The following is a 25,041-nucleotide window of genomic DNA, read 5'->3' as shown; positions in this document are numbered from 1 at the left end:
AAGAAATAAGTGACGGAGAATAAAAAAAAAAGAAGCAGAGTGGCTCAGGGGCTTTGGCCAGACTTGTCTTCCAGACTGGGGGGGGAGAAGTGTGAAACCTCATCCTTTCATGCTCTGCAACATTTTAAATCCTTTAGGGTCCCTGCCAAAGCCTGGAGCTGCTGATATTGTTGGCTTTCCTGGAGCGAGTCTGCTTTGACAGGGAAAAGCATGGGAGAGGGGGAGAAAGCGAGAAAGAGTGAAAGATTTGTCAAATTGACCGCCGCCTTATCTCTATGAAGAATAGCGTTCTGTTAGGTTTTGGAACCCGGTCCTCAAGACCTCGAGTCTGCCATACCAACTCTAATCTCTTTTTGAAATACAGCAAACTTTACCAGATTTTATCTCTGAACAGTTTATACCTGTTTTCCTTGTCCTTGTGGTTTACGAGCATGAGGCTACTTTTGCAATTCCCTGAGCCTTATCTCATCTGCTTTTGATCTGAGCTGTTTTCTGCAGTGGCAGTGCAGTGGGGATGAGTGTTTCTGTTTTTATAGTTCTCAGAAGCCAAACTCAACATATCTTAAGCTAAATGTTATCTCCAAGCTCCTCAGCATTGTCAGAGACCTTGGATCCCAGCCCTCTCGTGGTCAAACGCTCCAAAAAAGCACCTGGAATGTTGTGGATTTACGAGCCAAGAGTAAGACTCAGGGAAGGTGCTGTTGCAAAATCACATGTGCTCTAACAATTCCTGTGAAGGTGTGTGTTGGCTGGGGAATTTGACCATGAAATGTAGATCGCTCCGCTTTGTCCAGTTGTTATGTGAAAAGGCTAGAGAGTTTAGAGGTTCAATAGCTTTGTACTTCCTGACCCGGAGATTTGAGTCTGTTAATGAACTTTCTAGAATCAGAGCTAAAAAGAGTTCATTCGCTACAAATCGCTCAGCCATCAATAGGCTGAGCTGAACAAGCCGCTGGCCATGTGATTAAAGTCAGCCTATTTATAACAAAAGGCTGGAGGAAAGTGTACTGCTGATCGTTTACTTGTCATGGTACTCTCTCTACTGATAGGATTGATCATTTTCCTGCTTCCTGATGTTGTCATGGATGAAATAGATGTTTATAAGTTATGTTTATTAATACAATCCTTTCACTGTAGAGTCTATTTTTTGCAAACTTTTGACTCAGTCAAAATTCATTAGATGACAGTTCAATGTTAATCTGCAATGTACAATCACAGATGCGACCCATTAAAATATCATTTACAAAATGGTTCCACTTGTCCAAATCCAATTGACTAAAAGCTTTCATAAAATACTTATTACACTCAGATAAATTCTGTCTTAATGCGCTGAGATATTAAGAAGTGTTTTTTGTATAGACCGTAGAATGTAGTACTAATACGCAGGGCCAGGCATAAGTGTGCGTAGGAATTACATGTCCCAAAACCATATAAAACATGCACTACTTAAGAACCTGGTTTTGTTTGAAGGCCTGACCAAAAAAACCCGAACAACTAAAGAGTTGACATAGTGACTGTAATATATAATTAATTAAAAATTAATTAATAATGATGGACTTACTGACAGTTCTGTATTTTAACATTTTAAAGTTATATTTACTACTTACTAAAAGCTCAAAATAAAACGTAATATCATGACCACGGCCGGGAATAGACCTTATTAGCTCTCGATTGCATCCCTCACTGTAATTTTGCATGCCCACATGTGATTACTCACACAGCCATGCATCACACTTTCCCTTGGAGAACATGGATGAAATAGTTATCTGTCTTATTGATTGCAGATGTTTACTTTTCATGTGTTACTTTGTTGTAGTTATGCTGTCACCATCTCAAAATGTGGTCCTGAACACATTTTTAGCTATGTGCTTAATTTTTTTAGTAGCATTAACAATTGCCTATTGTGTACAGTGACTTCAATAGACAACGTCAAGAGTAACGATTTCAGTGGGATTTCTACCAGGACAGACTTTGCCACGGAACAGATATAAACTGTGGTTTCACCTGCACCGTTAGCTAACCGAGCTGAGTTTAGATGAGGTAGCTAAATAATGTATATATTCACTGTTTTTATGTTTATTTTACACTTGTGTCTTACTTGTATGATGCCTCATCCAGCATCACTTCAAAACCCAAGCTCAGTACTTTCTAAACCTTCTGTCTGCTTTTTTGTCATTTCATGTTTTTGAGACTTTTACATTTGCCCTTTCCATTGTGTGAAAATTTCAAGACAAATGGATTGATATAAATGGTCCAAAACTGCCCCGGAATGTACCAGTAACTGTTCAGACCAGAGTGCATGTGTAGGATGTCTGCTGTCTGTCATTCTATTTAGTTATTTATTTATTTAAAATCCTCTCACTGAACCAATTTCTATTTCCCAGACTCCATTCAGGTAGGGAGCCCATCATTGTGTCCTGTTACAGTGACTCCTTCTCTGGGTGAAATCCACACGGAGCACCCACCAGTAGTGAAGCCCCAGGATCCTCTCCCTGTGCCATTGATGTCTGTTAGGAGCCAGCCTGTTCTCGCTGAAGCCCATAACATCAATGCTGACATCTTGAGCTCAGGAGTGCTCTGCCTACCTGGTGAGGGACTAGATTTGTATCTGTATGAGAAATAAATATATGCATTCATCTGACTTGCACAGTGCTGTATATGCTGTATTGCAAGTATTACTGTGAATTTGGCTTGTTCTCACTTATCCATACTTTCATGTTTTCTTGAGATTTATAATTTATTTGTTGATGTTCCATACTTTCACTGCATGACCTCCCAAATTGCTTGGCACATATATTGCAATAAGTATGATTGGGATGCAGGTGCTAGGGATGCATTTGCCTCATTTACAAAGATATTAAATCACTGCGCTCTCATTTTGTCTCTAGGAACGCGAGACAAGTCATGCCATGCAGTTGTAACAGTGACAACAAGAAACACTGCTTGGCTGAACCCAAACTGCAACAGTGGCGAGCTTGTGCGGATCCTGGTCTACTTTTACACCATTCTTAGGTATTACCATAGACAGAGCTCTTCATATTGCATCAGGACTCTGATATAGAAAATTCCATACATTCCTTCTGTTTACCATTTAAAAATGCCAGCTGTCATTACATTTTGTGAACATTACAGTATAAATGTGGGAATAAAGGGAATAATTTTTTTTTTGTGTGTTTTGACATGACATCTTAAAATGTCAGCTGGCCTTTACAATGTCTAAAAATGTCATGACAAATGGATCTATATAAACAATTCAAAACTGGCTTGAAATAAAATCTCTTTACATTAACTTTTTTTGAAAATTAAGACTATTTTTTCATTCTTCTTGTTCTAATTCCCCTTTAGACTTAGTAAAAGTTTCAGTGACCTAAACCTCCGTTTTCATGTGGACAGGAGGCTCTAACTGGAGAAAACATTTAAAAACTTCCAAGCTATAAAGTTACTTCATGGGAGATAAGAGTTTTTTTTGTGGAATGCACAATATGTTAAGTCACCCTCTCAGAGATACCAGACTTGACAGAGACAATATGTATTGTTATTAACTACTATAGATTGTTTTGCTGGTAATCTGTGAAAATGGGAAATCAGACATTTACTGTTCTGCGCTGTATGTGAAAGGAGGTTGTGCATGATTTCTTAATATAAAGAACGATTTATACATACTTACATTCCTGTTGTTCACCTACTTGACCTTATGGATGTGTGTGTCCTTTAGGAAGGAAGTGCGGGCACTAGGTTTGACTGTTCTAGTGGACGCCCGCAGGTGCTCACCTGTTCCTGCCCTCTTCAAGGCCTTCAACATCCTACAGGTGAGAATGCATGCCTGTAACTGTCCTCCAGAAGAAGTTGTTTCATTATGTTGTTTTTTTTCCCCCTACTGTTATTGTTCCCCTACACACCTCACTATAAATATTCGCTGTCACATACCCTTCATATCTTCAGGTATGCAGCACTTAAAAGCATATTAGCCCTGCACTCACTCCATAAACCTTCACCTTTAACAGCCACTTAGGCGTCTGCTCTAAAATAAATGAGCCTTGGAAGTTAAACTAATCTAATTGAGTTTCTCAGTCAGCCTCATAAACAGGAAAGCATAGGCAGCTGGTCAAGCAAAGCAGAAATAAGGCCAGAATTCGCTCCTGCCAGTCAGATAAGTCGTGAGCATGATTTGTCTGCTGTGGGAATGAGATTGTTAGCACAGAGGAAGCAAGAGAGATGCTGAGACGGACATGTTTATGCCCCTGCCAGTAAAACTGTCCCTGTCTGCCAAAGCCTGGCTTAGGCCTGGGCAGTGTGCATGCCTTCAGTGAATTCACAAATGAAAAAGCCTAATAGTTGAGTGAACGAGAGAAAGAGAGAGAAATAGAGAGAAATAGAGAATGTGACTGATGGAGAGAGAGAAAAGGGGAAGAGAAACCACTCAGTGTGTTTGTGAGCAAATTTATCCATGCTTAGGAGCTTGTTTATACCCATGTGCAGTGTGGGAAGCAACATTGTAGCATGGCCAGTTTGGTTGTTGTTTTGCTTGCAATATCAATTATTTGCATTATTGTATTACTTACTGCCAGTACCTCAATGGGCTACCCGTAACAACAAAGACATGGGTGAAGTTAAGGAATTATCAGAGTGATATTAGGACAAATACACAATGTGCAACAGTGTTTTTTCTGCTGTGCTCCAGTGCTGTTGAGCTTAAATGTTTGGTGTAGCAAACTAGGTGCAAATGATTATTTGTCATTAACTGCTGCATTTGCAACAGACTCCGCAAATTAAATTACATTTAAATCTTACATTAAATTACAATATTAACTTGGTCCATTATGACTGCGAATAATCTATTATTTGGGAAATGAAAACTGCAGATACCAGCCTGGCAAAAGTTTTCCATTCAGCAAGGATTACTCATCCTTTATAATTAACAAAAGCATAAAACACTTATCCTAAGGTCTAATTTGGCACATACTGATCTTACATGGCAGTCAATGATGTGCTATTTTTCTGTTGTTAGCTTGTGCTCAGATTTCAGCACTGCTAACGCTAGTCTCCCGAATGATCTGCTGAATGACTTGCCGTTTAAATGATGTCAGCTGCAAATGGGCTATTTTGAATAAACTGATAGTCATAGCACATTTAAGACAGTTGCAAACATCAAAGCTGAAAGTACTGACAAAGGAGGTGAATGTTTAGGAAATTATAGTGAATATAGTACACACAATTAGAGCTAGCAAAAAATCAATGGCTGAACTAAAATAAGATCATGTTGGCCATCCAACCAGCAATTTGCAAGACAGTCCCAAAAATCAAAGATTTGAAACTTAAAAAAATCAAAGGAGAAGCTTAAAACTTTTGTTTTGGAGTTTATTTCTCTTTTTGGCAGATTAAAACATTGTAATTAAAATATGTACAGAAAAATGTAATGTGTAGTTTCTATAATTCCTTGCACCAAAAATAATGTTTTTTTTTTTTTTGCTAGCAAAAAATTGCAGCCATTTAAAAACATTGGTTTGGGAGAGAAAGGAAAAAAATACATAGCTGTGTAATCCTAAAAGTTCATAAGTTTTCATATATTTTCATACGTATTTGATAAATACACTTAATTCTCAATTTTGGATTCTTTTTGCATGGAAAGAGCTAATGGGCAAAGTGAAAGAGAAACAATCAAAAAAAGGCTTGGAAAATAAATAGACAAAATGAATAAGTAAATAGGTCTATGCTGTTTTTGGACCACATTTTAGACCATTTTATGGTAACATATTTAAAAAGACAGAGTTCAACTACAAGAAGGCAGTAGCTGTGGCACAGGTGGATGGCCCAGTGTCATTCATCACAGAATATTCAAAATTTTCTATTGGCATCTTCTCGTACAGTTTGACTTGATTTGAACTAACAACATAGCACCGTCTTTAGCACATAGTTTAGAGCTATAAATATGCATTTTGCTTTCATGAATGGTGCTAGCCCTGTGGATACTGTGCTAGGAGATTCCTCTGTCTCAAGCCTGAGCACACCTAGGAAAGCAATTTAGTGTGTTAAGGTGCCCTTCACTCTGTTCTAGGTCAGTGCTAACGATGATTGAGAGGCACTTGTATGTCCTATTCAAATGAATGCAGCAATCCATCCCAATAGTCGAATATGAAAAGGCTAAGGCTTCTGCTTCACACCACAATGACTGCTGCAGATACCATAATCTTATTATACTATCACCGAGCTGACATTGCAGCCTTCCCCAAGGCCGTCTATCCAATCTGATGAGTTTGAACTGCGGCCAGCCGAAGAATGGAATTTTTCTGTTAATCAGTTTGGCCACAGTACTGTCACTGTGTTCGTACAGGCATTTTGACTTTGTCTTGTTTATACAGGCACATACCCTTGCAGTTGTGGTGTTTGATAAGGTGTGAATTCTTGGCTGGAAGGCAAAGCTAGACATTGTAGCACTTTGCTGCCAGATTCTCACGAGTCTTAGCTTGAGGTATGCAGGATGGAAACCAAATATTTGTCAGATTTTAATTGCTTCCAGAATTTGAGAACGACAGCCTTTCCATCTCTGCATCCTAGAAAAGATCCAGGTGTGAAAATGTGATGTTGCTATGTCATTTTTTGGCTTTGTTTGTTTACTGCGTAAAGGGTTTAGTGGTTCAGATGTAAATGTGACTAAAGATTTGCTGTGTAAATAAAAGATGTGGGTTGAAGTAGGAATGAGTAACACTTCCCTCTGTGACTTGACCAGATTGAACATGTCTCTGTTAGAAAAGACAGGTAAGAATGTGTCGCCATACCTTTGTTGCATGAATGACATTGAAAAGACGTAGATGTGTTTTGATACTGAACCACATCTGCTAAATGGTGGTGGTTTCTCAGTTCTGCAGAACTGTGATAAAAGCTGGCCTTTGAATGAGAAATAAAAAAAATAAAAAAGCAGGCTCCAATTCCAAGCAGGAAATAAATATTTTTCAAACATCAAAGTTCAGGCTGGCTATCTATCACCGCTTTAAGCCTGTGCTAGCTGACCGCATTCCAAGATGGATTCTTGTTTGCATAGGTGTGTTGGTGTTTCACCTGGATCATGCCATTCTCCAGACTCTTTGTTTGCCCTGACCAAACCCTACGTTTATCATTCTGTCCATCCATCAGTGTCTGAGAGACTAATGCCCAAGTTCCAGCATGGAAGGAAGACAAATGCCCGAGTCCTGGCATGGCAGGAAAACCCGGAAGCCTAACACATATATGACTAATATCCACAAATTTACTTCAGAACATAATGAACAATGGCCAAATACTATTATAGAAGCCACCGAACAGTTTTGCAGTGTTACTGGTAAAGAAAAAATATGAAACAATAAAGGACCATTCCAAGGCAAAAATGATTGATGCTTCCAGAACATTCCTCAAAAACTTCCTATGACATCCGCCATTATAGATTTTTTGTTTCTAAGATTCTAGAGTTTTATTTTTACTATTTATTACAATCTTGTTGTGACTCTTATTAAAAAGCTTAAAAAGAAAAGCATGAAAGGCTTTTTTTCTGGAAAGTTCTCATTTTGTATTTGTATTTGTGTTTCAGTGATCAGGTTTGATGGGTTAGTCACATTGGACTGTCACAAACCTTATCACATTTTAAGGAATCTCCACATTATTTAAAGGTTCTTGGAAGAACCTTTGAATTGGTATATAGTACATTTGCATTACATGAAGGTTCTTTAAAATGCAATTCTTTTATGACTCACAGTGCTACAAAGTTAGGAGGATGAGGTCTAGTTCTAATTACTCCAAGTCAGGGAGATCATCTTTTCAAACTGCTGCACACATCATGGGACAGCTCAACACACTTGGAGGAGAACACTAATTGCCAGATCTTTTACCTTTAGTTTGGCTAGCATTACATTGTGATTGGGTGGGTCTTGCACTCTTGAATATGACTAGCTTTAGCATTGCCGGTCTTCTGAGGGTGGGGTGAACATGTGGATGAATGAACCCCTCTGGAACCCCAGAAGCTGTTCTTTACCTAGTTTGCTATATGTGTACATTTCCTGAGGTTTGTCTTACTCTGTGTACACAGGAGGCCATGCCCGGCTGTATCCATGCTGTGCTCTTGTTGGCTGACAGAGATTTGGCCTTACGCGTAGAGAAGCCCACCTTAATACAGGTAATACACACATATACTCATATCCCCTATCTTTTACGCTTACATCTGAACAAAGGTGACAGATTACTGTGGCATTTTTTTGGCACAGATTTTGTGTTGTAGTGTGAATACAGTGTTTACTGAAATTGCACTCAACACTTGAGGCATCCACTTTATTTTATAATCTGTACAGCTATATATACCTAAAAAATAAGTTGCATTGGACTGTAGCTTGGACCTTGGCACACCCTTGCGTTGTACTTGGTATGAGAGATTGGAGGACTATTTGAAACACAAGTGTCTCGGCTAATGGCCAGAGAGCAGACTGCCAAGGACCCAGCCAGCTGAAACACTCTTTACAAAGCCACAAAGACTTGTCGGTATGACAGCAGAGTAATATCATTATTGCTGCTGTAGAAAACCCTTATATTTGAATTGGTATTTCAGTTTATATTGGCTTTCATGTATTTTTAAGTGCCAGAATGATTAAAAAAACGAATTCTTTCTAAGAAAAGTGATATTTTGAAAGGTTACATCCATTCATTTTATGAGAGTATTTGCCCTGGTTAGTGGTTATAGTATTTGTAGGCTGCACTGTATTTGCAGTGTTTTTGAATGCTGCAAATAATGTTTGGATGGTTAATGAGGTTCATTTGTTTACAGTTATATGTGGTCTCTCTTCTCTTTCTGGCAGATGGAGCTGTTAACTTCTCTAAAGTCTCTCCACAAGCACATAGACATCTCTCAGCTCCCCATTGAGTTTGATGGCACTTTTCCTTTCTCTCACGCCAGCTGGATTTGTTTCAGGACGGTATGAAACTACCATCAAATAAATCCTGTTTTATTTACTTGAATTTATTCAGAATTTATTTATTCTCTCTCTCTCTCTCTCTCTCTCTCTCTCTCTCTCTCTCTCTCTCTCTCTCTCTCTCTCTCTGTTCTCTCCATATCTCAGAGGTTGGAGCAGTTAACCAGTCACTGTGAGGATGCAGTGAATCTCCTGCAAGGCACTATCAGCAATCTGGAGTCTGCTGTTCTGCCTCCTACTGCAGAGGTACAGTACTGCACCCTCTTATACACAGCAAATCTCATACAGAAGTTGCACATTCCTGTATACACTACCCTAAATTATACCTGTACAGTGTTGTTTGTGTCAAGTACTATGCATGGTAGAGAGTGTAACCTCTTTTCACAGTAGACATAAAAAAAAATCTCTTTTGGTTTTTGAGGAGGCCCCTAATGTGAACTGTGTATTTTTCCTTAAAAACTTAGATCAAATAGATTTCAATGGAAATGTATGGTTTACAACCCAAGAAGGGAGCTGTATTTTTCAACTTTGTAGTTGAGCAAGCAGGTCAACATTGATTTTTTTTTAACATGGATTAATTTTTAATTGTCATTATACATACATACATACATACATATATATATATCTTTATGGAGTTGGAGCTATTAGTTGTTTTCACAGCAGGGGAATCTCACTTCTCTTTCAGTCCTCATTGCTCGTTAACAGCTCACCATGGAGTGCTTGCTAGTTCTCTTCTCTTACCTTTTCTTTTCTTCTCTTCTCCAGCTCTGCTCAGTATACTCTGTTCTGTACAGAATTAGAGGAATGTGTAATTGACTGGCTCAGAGTCTATTATGTGCCACTAGGGTCTAGATATATTTGCTGAGGAGTGTTGTATTACTGCCTGAACCTGCCTTCTGCTCAAACCCATTTTGGCAACATTATAAAATTGTGTTCTGTGTATACTCTGCCCAGCAAACTTTAATGATTTAATTCATTATAATATGAATTATAAGATTTAATTTTAGTGTTTGTTTGTTGTGCTTAAACTGATTTAACGAGTCAATGCATTAAGTAAAATAAGGAGCCAGGACATAGCTTTGTAGCATTAGTGTGTTAGACTTTGACTGAGTTGATCTCTAGCTGCCAGTTTAGTTCAGTGAAGGATGCCTCTTGTCCATGGAGAGTTGAAAAAGAGGAGAGGAAAACAGCCCATCTTTGAAATGACTAACAAGGACTATTTGGTGAGGCGTTTTGATTGAAAAGGGCTTCTGAAGAGGGTAAGGATTTCTTCTTGCTAAATGTCTAAAGAGGGGACCACCCCAGATCCCACTTTTCCAAATATCATGGCACAGAGAGTGGAATGATTTTCTGTAGTGATGCATCGAAATGAAAATTCTTGGCAAAATCAGAAATTCAGGACACACTGAGCCAAAAAAAAAATAATGATAATAAATAAAAACTGTTAATAACTGTAAAATAAGCTTAAAATCGTTGCAGTCTGTAGACTACAGTATGTCACATGAATTACTATGTTCTCAACAATAGGAAATTGGTCATCCAACCCATGAATACTGTAATTTTTTAGTTACATTTGTTTTGTTTTTTTAGCATTTTGAACTCAACTGTGGCTTTGACGTGCTAGCAGAGGCTTTTCTTTCTCCTTCTGTTGTTTTGCTGTATTCTAAGTACTGTGTCATGTATATTCAAATGGTGTATGAAACCCGTAATGGACAAGTTTTTTGTTGCTCTTTTAATACTTGGAATGCTTGTCTAATGTTCCTTGTAGAAATCATTAAATAGTTCCACATGGCTTAAACTATTGGTTTCTTGATGTGACACAGATCTGATGCTTTTTAGAGCTGTTTGGACTTATCTCACCTTTGCAAATCAAATCTGAGGTTTTTATGTATAGTCCTGACCATTTTTTTCACAGTACATGCCCCGTCATTCAGTGTTAACATGGCAGCAGTGCTTAACCTGATGGTAGTGCTCATAAACAAGCAATGCGTCTGACCCTTTGCCGTCTTCGTCTTTCTCTAACAATGAGCAGCTGAGAGCTTTTCAGAGCAGATGATATGCTGGTTGGTTTGTTTGTTGTTTATGACACACATGGTTCATTCACATGGTGTTATTGATTAGGATGTGTGCATGGGGGGGGTCATTTAAGGGCATAGGTTTATTCACATTACGGACAGATTTGAGTTTGTTAACATGTGAACGAATGTGATCCATCAAGTTACAAAAAAAAATCAGCAGTGAGTGTCATAATTTAAACGTGAACCTTATTTTCATTATGAATAAAAACTTACATTTTGACATCTTTATTCTATTCCATTTTTTTACCTTTTTTTTTTTGGCCCCAAATTTTTGATTGCTAATTTTCTCTTCATGTTTTCAACCCTGTAATTCTTGGCTTCATGTCTTGGTCTAGTCATGTTTTTCCTTAGCAGTCCTCAGGGATCAGCAAGCCTGAAACCCTCAGCTCATCTTTGGATTCCTGCCTCACCAGACCTTCCTATACACTAATATAGTAATTAAAGAAGTCATTGCAGTAGGTGTTTATTGCCATGTGCTGACAGATTAGAGTAATTAGGTTGTTTTCACACTGTCGCCACATGCATCCTGCTGTTTGAATGTGCCTGTCTTGGTTTTCTCATCAGTGGTAGAATACAGAACTCATCATTCTGACTTTGGCTTGGTTGTGTGTATTGAAAGTAACATTTGCATTGCTAATAACATTCAAGACAAAGGATGCCTTCTCTCACTCGACTTGCCCATCAACCCTATAAACATAGTTACAGGGAGAGGTTTGTATTTGTGAAAGTATAATTGTGTATGTTTGTGTGCTGCAGGAGGCGCAGGCGTTGCTGTCTAAATATAAGGAGCTGATGAGGAGTGTGCTGGAGGACAGCAGGCTGGTTCGACTGCAGCTGGAGGGTGGAGCTGCGCTTTCTCGCCTCCGTAAAGAGGAGACGAGCGTTAGCCTGACAGAAGATTACAGGTTAGCACAGATATCACCTATGAATTCACACATCAGTCTCACACAATCACTACCACTGTAACTACTTTATAAATGTATATATTTACGTAATATTATTATAAACTAATAATTATATATTATTAATTTATATCCAGTTTTACAAAAAACAGTTAGAATTTTGAGTTCCCTCTTTTCTGGGATTTTTATTTATTACATTAATAAATATTATCGATAATAACATTCCAACATAAAAGCAGTGGAATCACCATCATCAAATCTATACATCAGATGCATTGATGGATTTTTATACTCATTGCAGAGCCAGAACACTCTTGCTTTCACAGGCTCTTACATATTATTTGTTGTTGTTCTTCTGTCAAACGTGCTTGTTTGCCTTAAATGGCCCATTAAAACCAAAATAAGGCCTTGCCCTGGGGCATTCTCCTGCAGTGGACCGGGGCATTGCTTATGACTGTTAGGGTGGGCTTGAAAGAGAGCACAGGACAATATGCCAAAACAGAAAGAGGCAGACAGATGGGGAGACAGAACAAAAGCTGTTAGAGAAAGAGAGAGTGAGTGAGCATGTCCAGACCGTTGATGTGCCGCAGTACATCTGTGGTGATGCATGAGTGTTTTTCCTATTACCCGGCCAAGAGAAAGGACTTTATCTACTCAAGCTTTCTGTGCACCCTGAAACTATATCATACACTTTCTCACTGTCATTCATTCACATGAACACACATTTGTTTTTATACGATGTAAGGATATGGTGTCTACAATATATCCCATAAGTACTTAACTACCTAAAAATGTGTAATATGAATGTTATATCAATACGGTTTTTTTACTATGCATCAAAATAATTGCATTTTGATGGAAAAAATGACAATTTAGGATGCGCTGAAATGACACCTGAATTTGAAAAGCTCACAATAAATAAAAACATAACATAAATGAACTTACTAAAACTGTTACAGTATGTAGGCTACAGTATGTCCCATAAAATCCAACATCTTCAACAACAGAAAAAAGTTAGTCATCCAGTGAATCCTGTTATTTGTCATACTTTGCACCTTGGCTTGAATTGTTTTTTTCTTTTCAAAAACTGAGGCGGTAGCATGCTTACAGGGAATGTTATACTTTCATGTGCAGTCAAACCTGTAATAGAAAAAGTTCTTAGGTGTTGTACCTCTTCTTGATATTCAACGTGAACAGTAGTTTCAAATCCCTTGTCTAACATCCCTCAGAGAAATAGTTCCACATGGCTGATGTTTTCAGGGTTTATCTGCTGCTCAAACTGTTTGAATGCATATGTGAAGACTAGTGCAGGAAAGCCAAATAGGCTGAAGTTAGCTTTTTGTTTGTGGAACTTTTTGGAGATTTACAACATCAACTTTTTGTTCAAGTTTTCTGTGTCAATCTTAAAAGATGTACCATGTAAGGTGGAATGTTAAATTAGATATAAGAAGCTGGTGAGCAAGAACCTGTCAGCTTTGTGCAAGTTGTAAAGTCTTCAATTTTGTTCATTTTCAGCCAAAACCAAAGGTTTTAACCATTTTCAAATAACAAATTTCTTTGACCGAAGTTTTGCTGCATCCCTGTTGATATTTAGTGTTGTTTGAATGTTATTGTTTTTGACTTTGAATGTTTTGACTGTTTACTATGTCTATCTTACTGTGACATTACTGGAAGACATATGCAGTGAGCTAAATATGTCTGCTTTTTTCTCTTTGAGCTATACTGGGACAAAATGTGTGTATGTTTTAGTTTCGGTCAGGGTTATCCTCTTGGGCTCAGAGATCCAGAGCATTTCAGGGTCACTGCTTTGGAGCTTGTGTCAGGAACAATAATTCTTGTTGTTTTATGCACTTTGTGTTGTTCTCTTTTGTTCTCTTTAGATCTCTGTGTTGGTTAATGTTGTCTTTCATGCTTGTGGTCAAACCTGGCGCATTATTCTCTGTCTTCCAACCTTAGATGGGGGTGTGTGAGCTTTTTTTCACTGTGTATGAGTCACAGCTTTAGGCCTTGAGGTTGCTTTGAGGTCAACACTTTTCTTGGATCCTGGATGTGAATTGACCATGATGGATGAAATGTTTGTCCAGTATGTATAGCCTGACTGAAGGATGAATAAGCCCTTGTTTCAGAGGAAGCAGAGCTTGATATGCAGGCAGGATAGATGACGGTGAGGTTTCACATGGAGGGAATTGAATTGCTAAAAAGGGACTTTCTTATATTTGTCATGTTTTCTCCATCTTTCTCTCTTTCTGTGTGTACTCTTCATATCTCTCTGAATTGAGCTGAATTATTTGTAATATGGCTGCACAATATGAGTAAAATATCATATTGTAATTGTACTACTTCATATTGCAATCAGGATATAACTTCAAATATATGACACCATTCAGAACTTTGAAATCACTGTTTTCGAGAAAATACAACAAAAAATTTATAACAAAACACAACAACAAAATAACGTGCAAGATGTTTCTGTTAATATGCTACTACTGTACAACGTGAAACATTTTAATAAATGTTTGGCACCAGATAGAATCAGAAACAAGCTAATGTTAGTTGACTGGAACTGTAACGGTAAGGAGCGATGAGGCGGATACACTGAGATAGGTGACTTTTATTGAGGGCAGATCCAGGGTCGTGGTCATGACAGTCCAGGTTCAGCTAGCCAATACGAAGAGCAGGAGGGACAGACATGACAAAGCACACAGAAATCTAAACTATACAAACAGCACGTCAGAACAGGCTTACAAACAATTCAAACATCAAACAAACAAACAAAGACCAGCACTAGACTAAGGAAGACACAGGGCTTAAATACAAGAGAGCTAATGAGGGTCAGGTGGGGAAACGGGCGGTAACAATCAGGGGTGGAGTCAGACAACAGGGGCTGGACTGAACCAAAACAAACACACATGGATGAAAAAGTAATCAAAAAGCACATGGATAGGACTGGGAGGGGCCAATCGTAACAGGAACATCACGTTAATATAAGAGATACGCTATGGAATGCTACTGTAACTATTACCATCTTCGCTTTGTGGGTGTTTTTTATTTTTATTTTTTTAAATCTTATGTGACATAATTAAAATGTAAACGTAGCTCCCTCCACCTCTGAAAAGATGCTGAAAAAAATGTTTAATTTTGTTTTTATCTCGGGCTCTGTCTAATTTGTTCTTTTAAGCCTGCTTTTCTTCATTTGCCTGTTTACCTGTCTTTGTCATCCATGCTATTCTTGCCAAAGAAGGGATGGGCAGTTTTTTACTTTCTGGTGGTTGTTTATCTGCAAATGCATTTCCTGAGACAAAACATATTTTTATGCAGGTAAGATACTGCAGCTTTAAGGGTTTGTCAAACAATATAGTGTGCAGGACTAATGTGTCACAGTGTTTCATAAACTCAGGCAGAAGAAGTGTTCACTCATGTCTAGGCAAAGGCAAATTTTCGAGTGTAGAAACTAAACAGTGGGATAGTGCTGCTCAACTTATGTGTGTGCATGTAGATGAGTAAGCATCTCTACTCTTTATCACTCTGTTCAGCAAACCATGAAGATCCTTGCCCTCTCTTCTTTCTCTTTCTATCTTTCTCTGGAATGCCTTTGATATTTGAGGCCTGCTGAGAAAATTAGTGAATGTTGGCTTTAGGTGGGTGTGTGTGAATGTGTGTGCGCATGCGTGTGTGTGAGTGCACTTTAGAACTAATTTGTTAGTTGTATGAAGGTTGTAGGCAGATAAACCCTGGCTTTCATCCCACACTCCACTGAACACAGACATCTTACCAAAACCCCCCAGAGACTATGATAACGTAATCTCAAATTAAACAGAGGCGCCGAGGGGTTGCTGTTGGTATTAGGTTGTGATATTTATAGAAAATTGCGTGGAAACATTATATGTAAACAAACCTAAGTATGTTCTGACTCAGTGCTCAGTAAAGGACTTTGTTTCCCACTGATGATTATTTTGTTTCTTTTGGTTGCTTTTTGCCTTTTTTTTTTTTTTTTTTTTTTTGTTGTTGTTGTTGTTGTTTGATTGCCTCATGTTGGAATGGGGATAATCACCAAAGGTCAGCATTGATCCAGCTGACCCCAGAATAATCATGAAGTGTGTGTGTTTCCTGTTACGTACAGAATACACAGATTCAGCGTAACTGCTACAATATTTTACCCAAAACATAGAGTTTCAAAGTACTTGTACTCCTTTGGACGTTTCGCAAAAATTACATACAGTTCACAATGGCAACAGTATAATCTCTCAATTTACATTGTGAATATTGGCCATAATCCAGGTGGTAGTGTAAAAACTTACTGAATTTACAATGATCTACATTGGGGCTGTCCAAAGTGGGACTAATTTTGCATATTTTTATATTCCGTGACATTTGTTTAATGTCGTGGTGTTAATAACAATAAGTAATGACCCTTCAAATCACCCTCACTTCCAGCTTAAAGCTAGTCTGCTCACTGTTGCTATGACTGCATGACCTCTCATCCTCTTGTTAATAATACAGCTTTTAAAAGTAAAGTTCTGTTGGTAGCTCTCTTGATAAAAGTTATTTCCAGCTACTGCAACTCACAATTTATGACTGAAGTGCACAGAGTTTGAAATGTCCTTTACAAAGAAAATACGGATGCCAGTAATATCAGTAGCACCACCACAAAACCCCTTCAGCAGGCTGGACAGCTACTCATGGGAGAACTATGGATAAACTAACAACCCACAAACAAAGGAAAGTGTAAAACTCCAGTTCGCTTCGAGACAAAATGTAACGATATGAGAGCCAGAGGGCTACAATTGCGGAGGTGTTGGAACCTGCAGACACTGTTACCGTCATTGGGCGTCATTAATGAAAATTGGAAACTGTTCTCACCTTTTCATGTTCAGCATATATTAATGTGATTTATGTTCATTTTCAATTTTATTTATTCAAATCGATAAGCTGTATCAAAATACACTTCTTTTTTAATTGAACAAAATTCTTTAGGGTCAAATTAGAACCAGCTAAATTAATCATGATTAGTTAAAGATAATAAAATACCATTTCACAATCGTTAGGTTGTACTCCCACTTAACTCACACTGAATGGGTGGATCTACCACTGGTTATGTGTGTGTGTTAGTTGAGGCTTTGATGATTCATTGTAGATGGTGTCGATATGATGCTCCTTACATACAAGAGCTTTGTGCTGTTTTTGTAGTGATTGTAACTATATACTCATGCAAACGTTTGGGTGCCTCAGATGACATTTTGTTGATTTAAGTGAAAATAAGAAAACATACTTTTGTATATTTTTATGCACAGTTACTGTTTATTTACTGACATGTTTGGTAGAAAATAGAGCATAAAATGAATTTTGTATGCTGTTTTATTTTCTTCCAGTATGTCAGACTCAGCAAATAAATACAGTTGTTGCAAAAAAAAAGTTGCAGAAAAATGACATATTTACAATGACATGTTTGTTCTCTATAGAGAACATTTTAACTTATTTTGTTCAAATCAACAAATCATTGACCCCGTGTGGTGTTAAACATTTTGCATGCGACTGTATATGTGTGTGTAAAAGACATTCAGAAAGAGGAAAACTCTCCGACTGTAATCTTGAAGGAAATGTTGTGTGGAAGTTGAATCAGAGCACAATCCAGCGTTGTGTTATGGAGCTGCAGCAGAAATGAAGTCATCCTTTAGTCATCAACCTCTGCCACTGCACACAATGTGCCCAGTCACTGCAATACAACTCGGCACTAATGTTTCTCTGCTGAGAAAAGGGCAAAGACACACACAGTGTGCGTCTAAGGTGATAGGTCTGGCACAGCTGGCTGTGTGGGCTGGCATAGATGGCCTCATCAGAGACAACGGTCTAAGTCCTTCCATTGCTGGAGCACCCTGTCCGTCAAAAAAACACACCCAGTCAGAGCAGTGCCACTAACCAACATCCAATCAGGGCTTCAGCTACAACTGACTTGGCCAGTGATACTGTAATCTTGGCAATGTTTGCGGAGTTACAGGAGCTCCCATCCCTGAGGAAATAGTAATAACTTCTTGACATATTCACCTTTTCTGGCCTGCATGATCCAATCAGTAGCTTTCAAAAGTAAGACTTTAGAGGGGAAAAATATCAATAGATTTTTTTTTCTTGGAATTTGCTTGAATTACTTTGTCCTAAACTCACATTGCTTAGTTCTTGTTGTTCCTGGGAAATAATCTGTGTTTGTATTGTGTTGCATTACAGAGATGCCATCGAGGGAGTGGGCAGTCTGTATAATCAGGTGGACGAGCTGGTCCACAGGCTGGTGATGTTGTCCAACAAATGCACTCAGGAACTGGAGTTTGTCATGGAGTTTAAGAGTCTGGAGGAGGGCTTCAGGGAGGTAAGCACTGTTCCTCATGTCTGTGTTTTAGAATGACTCTACCTTTTATTCTTTTTTTTTTTTCCAATTCATGTAATATATGTTCAGTGTGTATATATAGTCATGTATAAAAAATTGGATTCCTTTTGGAGGCAAATTTCAGTTGAAAAGAAGTTAACACATCCTCTTTATGAAACTTGGATTGCATTTTTTCCCTGCAAATTTAAGCATAGAATTTCTTATTCGCCGAGTTTAACATATTAGGTGAAAAAACATCAAATATATGTAGTGCTCTCTGCCCCCTAGTGTGTGTGTTCACTAGTGTGTATGTGGTGTTTCACTTCACGGATGGGTTAAATACGGAGGTGGAATTTCCCCATTGTGGGATTAAAAAAGTATCACTTAATAACTTTATATATATATATATATATATATATATATATATTTAAAAATGTAATGTCTGTGTGAGTGTGTGTAAAAATATAAATTCATATTCACAAGTATTCTTATTTTCCACTTTGCACAATAGTGAATGTTTTTTTTTTGTAATGTTTCAGTACTTACTTAAAAGGGAAGTTAGATTTCTGTTTATTTGATAAATTATATATAGTATAATTAGTCATTGCAATCTCCAACATCTTTTTCAAGCATTAAATTTTGTTCATATGACAACAGTATGATATGTTAATAATATTGTAATAAATGACATTATGAAACACAGTATGTATGAGTATGTTACGGGTATCCTCGGTACTCAAAACAACTGCATGCATGAGAAAAAGCACCAAACGACTATATGTATCTGTAATGGAAAGCCTGTAAATAACAACATGTAGTGTATAATAACTGTGTCAAAAACTTAAGACAATTTAGCTGGATGGGTGTCGGCACGCATAGTAGTTTATCTTTAAAGCAGCACTATGTAAAATCTTTTGTTAAAACTGACTGAAGTTGCATCACTGACACTGGAGGACAAATCACATTAAAATATGGTGTCTGTGTACTGCAGTGAGTCACCCTGTAAAGCCTGAAATAATAATTTAAAAGTCACACGTGTCAGGTTGAATTTCTGGGGAGTTCTTCTGATCAAATCATGCGTCTTTACCTATTAAGATCATTCGCACAGGGCCCAAAGCAAAGTCCAACTTGAAGTTTAGGTTGCAGATGAGTAATTAACGTTATTGATAAAGATATGATGATGGTAGTAGAAAATTCACTTACATCCTCCGATGACACATGGATCAAGTTTTGCCTGACTTCTCTCAGAATACTCTTTCAACGGACTTATAATTATCAGACTCTTTTTCACAGGGAAGAGGCAAATGCATGGCAAATTGACGTTACAGAATGCTCTTTGACATATGCATTCCACCAGAGAGGTCTCCAAATCCCCAAATCTTAGATTTGTTTGTTTTTTGTTTTCTTCTGTTTCTTCTTAAAAACCTTCTTGTAAACACTTACTAAAATGACTTACTGTTTTTCATAACCTTTATATATGTTGTACTGGTGTTGTTGTCTGTTACATTTTGTTTGCAAAGCAAAATATTGTAATGTGTGTCATGTATTGTGAAAATATTCTCAAGTATGATTACCGTATCTTCAGGCCGCTGATATATTGAGAGAGATTAAGACAGACATGATCTGTCTTCTCCCTTAAACAACCCATCAAAATATTGGCTAAAGAAATCTTTATGGGAGCGTTACCGTCATTCTACAGCTTTCCATTACACCGTATTCCAAGCCACAAGGTTATAGGCCTAAGTGCACCAGGCACATATCTCAAACTGAGATATGTTACTGAGCAGATGTGAGAAAGCTGGGTGAAGCACAGTGACAGATATTGTGTTTTCCCACTTGCATTTTGTTTTGTATTTGGTGTTGTGCTATTCAAAGAAATATAAAAGTAAAAGAAGTCAACAGCCAGAGTTTTCAAGATGGTGCTTGATAGTTTTGATGATTGTCTTGATGGTTGTCCTGTTTGATTGTGGTTTGACTTGTGTGTACTTCTATATTTGTGCTCTCCTTTCTTAGGTAAGCAAGTGGATAGATGAGGTAGGGGAAAGTCGACTACATACGCTGGGAGAGCTGGAAGATTCCCTAGAGCAGCTACGCAGCAAACAGACCCTCTTCAGAGACTTCTACACTGCTGCTTATGTACGTCTACACTATTTCCTTTCCTTTCATGTTGTTAAACTATTGCACATACTCTTTAAAAAAATCTATATTCCTACTTGTATCCATTTGATATCCAGCATACTTAACACAACAGGTCTGAAATTCACCATTGAATTGTACAAAAGCTATTTATATTTTTAACTAGTACACATTCTCATGTTTGCTTACATTGTGGTTGGATTAAATTTTTCATAATTATCTAACATTTTGATGATGCATATTTAATCCTGAGCCTGAAGGCTAGTTCAGACCTATAGACCTATACTTTATAATTTTACTTTGCTATTTTATTCAAATTGAAATACATATTTAATAATACAGTCTAGTGTACAGTGTATTACATGTAATTACCATTCTGCATAGAAGAATGTTTTCTTTCCACAAAACAAGACTTTAACTTTTCATCAGGTTCAATAATAAATTACCCTTCAGTATTGTGCACAAGTAGGAACCAGCTTTCATTTATTTAATTTCTTGTCAAAATGGCTCTTAAGTACTCTGAAGTCTTGAGTAATTTGGTTAACAGCATAACATAAAAAAGCAGAAAAAGTTCAGACCTGGTCTGGACGAAGTCTGGACTCTGGGGTCGCTCCATCAGAAGCTTCTTTGTTTGATTTGTAGATTTTCTTCTTTATCTCTTTCTTTTTCAGTTTTAATCTTCTTTTAATTATAATCTTCTCAGAAATATCTCCCACAGACATCCTTTCTAATTAGTGAGTTCAGCTACTTTAAGGTGCACCTGTTGCTGACACCGGTGTCACAGTGACAGCCTCTACTGTAACAGCTGCACACATACAGCTTGTATACTCTCCATAGAAAAGCATTGCTAATAGACTGTGATGCTATGGAGGAGCTGCATGTGATCACCATGACCAGTGCCTAGAGGGGTATAAACACACCAGCATTGGGCTGTGGAGCAGTAGAACGGCAGTTTGTGGAGTGATGGAGTTCCATCTAATATCTTGATGAGTTGGAGTGGTGTTTGTGATCCAGAACATCCAATGTCGGTCTCTAGCTTCACTAATGCTCAAATCCATGCAGTATGCAGTAATGTTACAACATCTAGGGTCTTTTTTAATGTAGAGGCTGTTGCTGTGGCAAACAAAGAGAAAGTGCTATGGTCCTTGCATGTATGTTTGTGTGCACATGTGCATGTACAGTAGCTCATTATGTACTGTGCTACTGTGTGTATTCTAGGAGCACTGTAAGAGTGGAGAGGCGCTTTTGAAGAGGTTAGAGCGATGGGAGGACATATCGTCGGCCGAGCTGCAGGTGTACGAGGTCAAAGTGCGCTCCTTCTGTGTCCACCTACAAGGCTTCTCCCAGAGAGTGGAGGACACCAAGGAGAAAATCGACAAGACTGTCCGCCTCTATGAGTTCTTCGACAAGGTGAGACTTATACTCACTTCTTGCTTGGCTGTACTTGTCAGATTTGTGTGTCAAATTTTGGTGCAGTCAAATATATAAGCAGACATCAAACCACGCACTGAAGCTGCGGTGTCTGCAAATGTAGTGCCTGCTAGAATCATTAGACAAAACATACATAAATATGAAGTTGTCTCTGAGCTGAAGGGTTTATAAAGGCCAGTGAAAAGGGGGTACACAAAGAATTAGGATGAAGTACTATATATTAGCGTGCTGGCAGCGAGAGCTCAGATGTGGCTCCAGAGTAGTGGCCCGTTACACTCTTAAAATAATGTTTTTTCAAGGGCTCTTTAGTAAAGAAAATGGTTTTATATTGAACTGTGAACACTCAAAGAACCTTTCGCATGATTAAAAGGTTCTTGGCATTGTGAAAGAGTTTTTCAGAATGTGTAGTAGTTGGTTATGTATAGAAGGTTTTTGAAAAGGTGGAAACATAACTTGTTACAATAGACCCTTTTTGGTGCTATATAGAACCCTTATCAGAAAGCTTAAAGTGCATCCATACAACCATACAGCACATCCTCCATCAATCTGAAGGACCCTTTTATGATGCAAAGAACCCTTTAATCGTGCATTTTCTTTACTGAAGAACCCTTGAAGGTACACTATTGTGTAGACTAGGCCTGGGCAATAAAATTATAACAATTTTTTTTTATTTAGATCCTTATAATAAATCATTTTGCACATTGAACCAGCATAAGCATTTTCAGAGATCACTCATTTATTTAATTTTCAGTTTAATTGAGAGTTAAATGGAATCACATTATTCCTTTTTTAAGCATAATAAGTAAATATACAATTTTTAATGATATTTACTGTGTCCACACTTTGCTGTGGGACACTTGCTTTCAGTTTTTCAAAGAAATCCACACCTGCAAAGTTCAGTCTTAGAAGTTGTTGCATTTTCTGCTTCTCACAATCCAAGGAATCCCAAATAAATTCAATGGTATTGAGGTCTGGACTCTGGGGTGGACAGTCCAGTTTTTTTGAGAACACCAGCAGCATCAATAGCTTATTGACAGCTACACACCCTTTCAGACTTATAGTGTCTTCTCACAGTGGAAGGATGGACAGAAACACCTGTGGATTTTTCCAGATCTGATTCAAGAGTAGAGCTTTATTTTCTCCTCTCTCTCAAAAATGAAAGCTTTAAGCTATTTACCTGAGGATGAATCCTTAAAGACGGTTTCCTGTGTCCTGAAAAATTAATAACTTATACTTGATGAAATTTGAACAATTGATTTTTTGACTGGAAATTAAATAAATTAACAGTGCTCTCTGACTTTTGCACAGTATTGTATCATACCAAGATTTTGACCATATCACCCAGCCCTGGTTTAGAAGGGATATTTGGAGAGTTTGTGAAGTCTGCAGCCTGATTTGTTAAAGTTTTACTTATGTTGTGTTTAAGAAGCTGCTTTAGCAAATGTTCTTCTATCTGCATCTGTGACTTTACAGATAGTTTGCAGCCTTTGCTCGGAAACAATGTTGTCTTTTGATGCTTGTGGGTTTGGTCAAGATCTGTGTGTGTGTCTCTCTCTCCTTCTCTGTCTCTCTCTCTCTTTCTCTCTCTCTCTGTGAATGGAAGGATAGTCAGAGGGAGAAACTGTGTCTGTCTTTCATTGGTGGGGTGACTTCATGGGGATGCTGTAACAATGAATGGTTTCGAATTAGAAGGCCACTTTCAGTGAAGTGATTGTCTTCCTGTCATCAGATGTGGAGTAGAAAGAAACAAACGAAGGCGGCTGCTCTAAATTTCTGGCATGTGGCTAAAGAATATTGCATCTGGACTTGACTGTTGTTTATTAGAGAATACATTGTAAGTAATTGTAGGTGCATTAGTTATAAACTTTGAAAAAGCAATTGAAGTGATACTGTAAGGTGAAAAGTTGGGATTTCTTTTTCCGTCCTTGTGTGCAGAAAAACACACACACAACCAGGTTAAGCCTTTCATGTTTTACCTTCAATGACAGACTATTTAACGATGCCACTGTATGCATAACTGCTCTGTGTGATACTGGTTTATATTGTTTCATGACCCTTCCTCTAAAATACATGAGCCACTGCCACTAATGTATGGTTAGCAACATAGCGACATGTGTCCTTTTTTCCATCAGAAAAACACTGATGTTTCATCAAAGTTCTATAGCTCTGTGAACCGCTTCGTTCTGTGTGGCAGGGGCAGCTGTCCTTGGAGTCTGACCTCTAGAGATTGTAGCATTACCACAAACATCTCTGTCTTTCTTACTCAAAAGCCCCTCCCTGTCAATTCACCCAGCACTCTCCTGCCATCTGTTGGCATATTGACCCACCACATTTACAGGGGTGAGACACAAAAGCCCTAGAAGTGCTTGTTTAATCAATTCATATGTATTTCTGTCTTGTTCTGTCCGTTTTTAACCTGGGTGTGTACGTAACACTGTTGGCTCAGCATTTCTGCCTAGCGCAGCAGGCATATAAAGCCGAGACGTTGTATTCTAGTGTTAATTCAGAGGGCTTAATAATGCTAATTATGTGAGGATTTACTCAGCAGGGTGACTCTTGTGGTAGCCGATGTGCTTGTGTTGGCATGAGCATCTGATTTATAGATAGGGGTCAACACACTGCTCACAGTTCAGTATCAATAAATAGGCGTCTGTTTTTATATATATATATATATGTGTGTGTGTGTGTGTGTGTGTGTGTGTGTGTGTGTGTGTGTGTGTGTGTGTGTGTGTGTGGAGTCACTGAGTCTAGGAGCCCAGTTCTTAATTTGTCTTTGATGACGGTGGGCCCATCCTAGAGTTAGAATGTGATTGTTTGAGTTGGCTGCCTAGCGACCAGGCTGGTCTGGTCCGATGAATCTGTGACAGAGACTCATAGTCATCATAAACAATGTGGAAGATGACAGCTAAGCAGCTGAAACTCAGTGGCCTGTATCATACACTCACAGAGATGGCATAGCGCTTCAGTGCATGCCCATTCTGAGCTTGAAGAAACATAGGTCACTCTTTCATTTCAGAATATTGTTGAATTTTTTTTCTTCTTTTTTTTTTCTAACTTGCCATGTTAATATGGGACTACAAAAAGTGTGTATGGGCTCATGCACAGTTGAATGCAAAAGTTTGAGCACCCTGGTCAAATGTTTAGTTAATGTTCTAAATGCAAATACGTATCCTCTAGAGAATACACTTCTGCACATTTTAATGCACAAC

The 25,041-nt window shown here is 38.1% G+C and overlaps 1 protein-coding gene across 2 annotated transcripts in view; it reads left to right on the top strand.

Annotated features, from left to right (window-relative positions):
* Positions 1–25,041, top strand: part of plekhg4 (pleckstrin homology domain containing, family G (with RhoGef domain) member 4) — an 86,592-nt gene that overhangs the window by 34,254 nt on the left and 27,297 nt on the right. For both annotated transcript variants that reach the window (XM_017706168.2, XM_017706167.2), the window contains exons 4-13: positions 2,385–2,588; positions 2,889–3,012; positions 3,716–3,809; positions 8,057–8,143; positions 8,817–8,933; positions 9,078–9,176; positions 11,765–11,913; positions 18,130–18,268; positions 20,279–20,401; positions 21,620–21,811. In XM_017706168.2, the coding sequence (XP_017561657.1) occupies positions 2,385–2,588; positions 2,889–3,012; positions 3,716–3,809; positions 8,057–8,143; positions 8,817–8,933; positions 9,078–9,176; positions 11,765–11,913; positions 18,130–18,268; positions 20,279–20,401; positions 21,620–21,811 (1,328 nt within the window). The remainder of the gene's footprint in view (positions 1–2,384; positions 2,589–2,888; positions 3,013–3,715; positions 3,810–8,056; positions 8,144–8,816; positions 8,934–9,077; positions 9,177–11,764; positions 11,914–18,129; positions 18,269–20,278; positions 20,402–21,619; positions 21,812–25,041) is intronic.

The sequence above is a fragment of the Pygocentrus nattereri genome, chromosome 25 (genome assembly GCF_015220715.1).
Source record: "Pygocentrus nattereri isolate fPygNat1 chromosome 25, fPygNat1.pri, whole genome shotgun sequence".
Taxonomy (NCBI): Eukaryota; Metazoa; Chordata; class Actinopteri; order Characiformes; family Serrasalmidae; genus Pygocentrus; species Pygocentrus nattereri.
The sequence above is the reverse complement of the archived record's forward strand: the minus strand, read 5'-3'. Positions and strand labels throughout refer to the sequence as shown.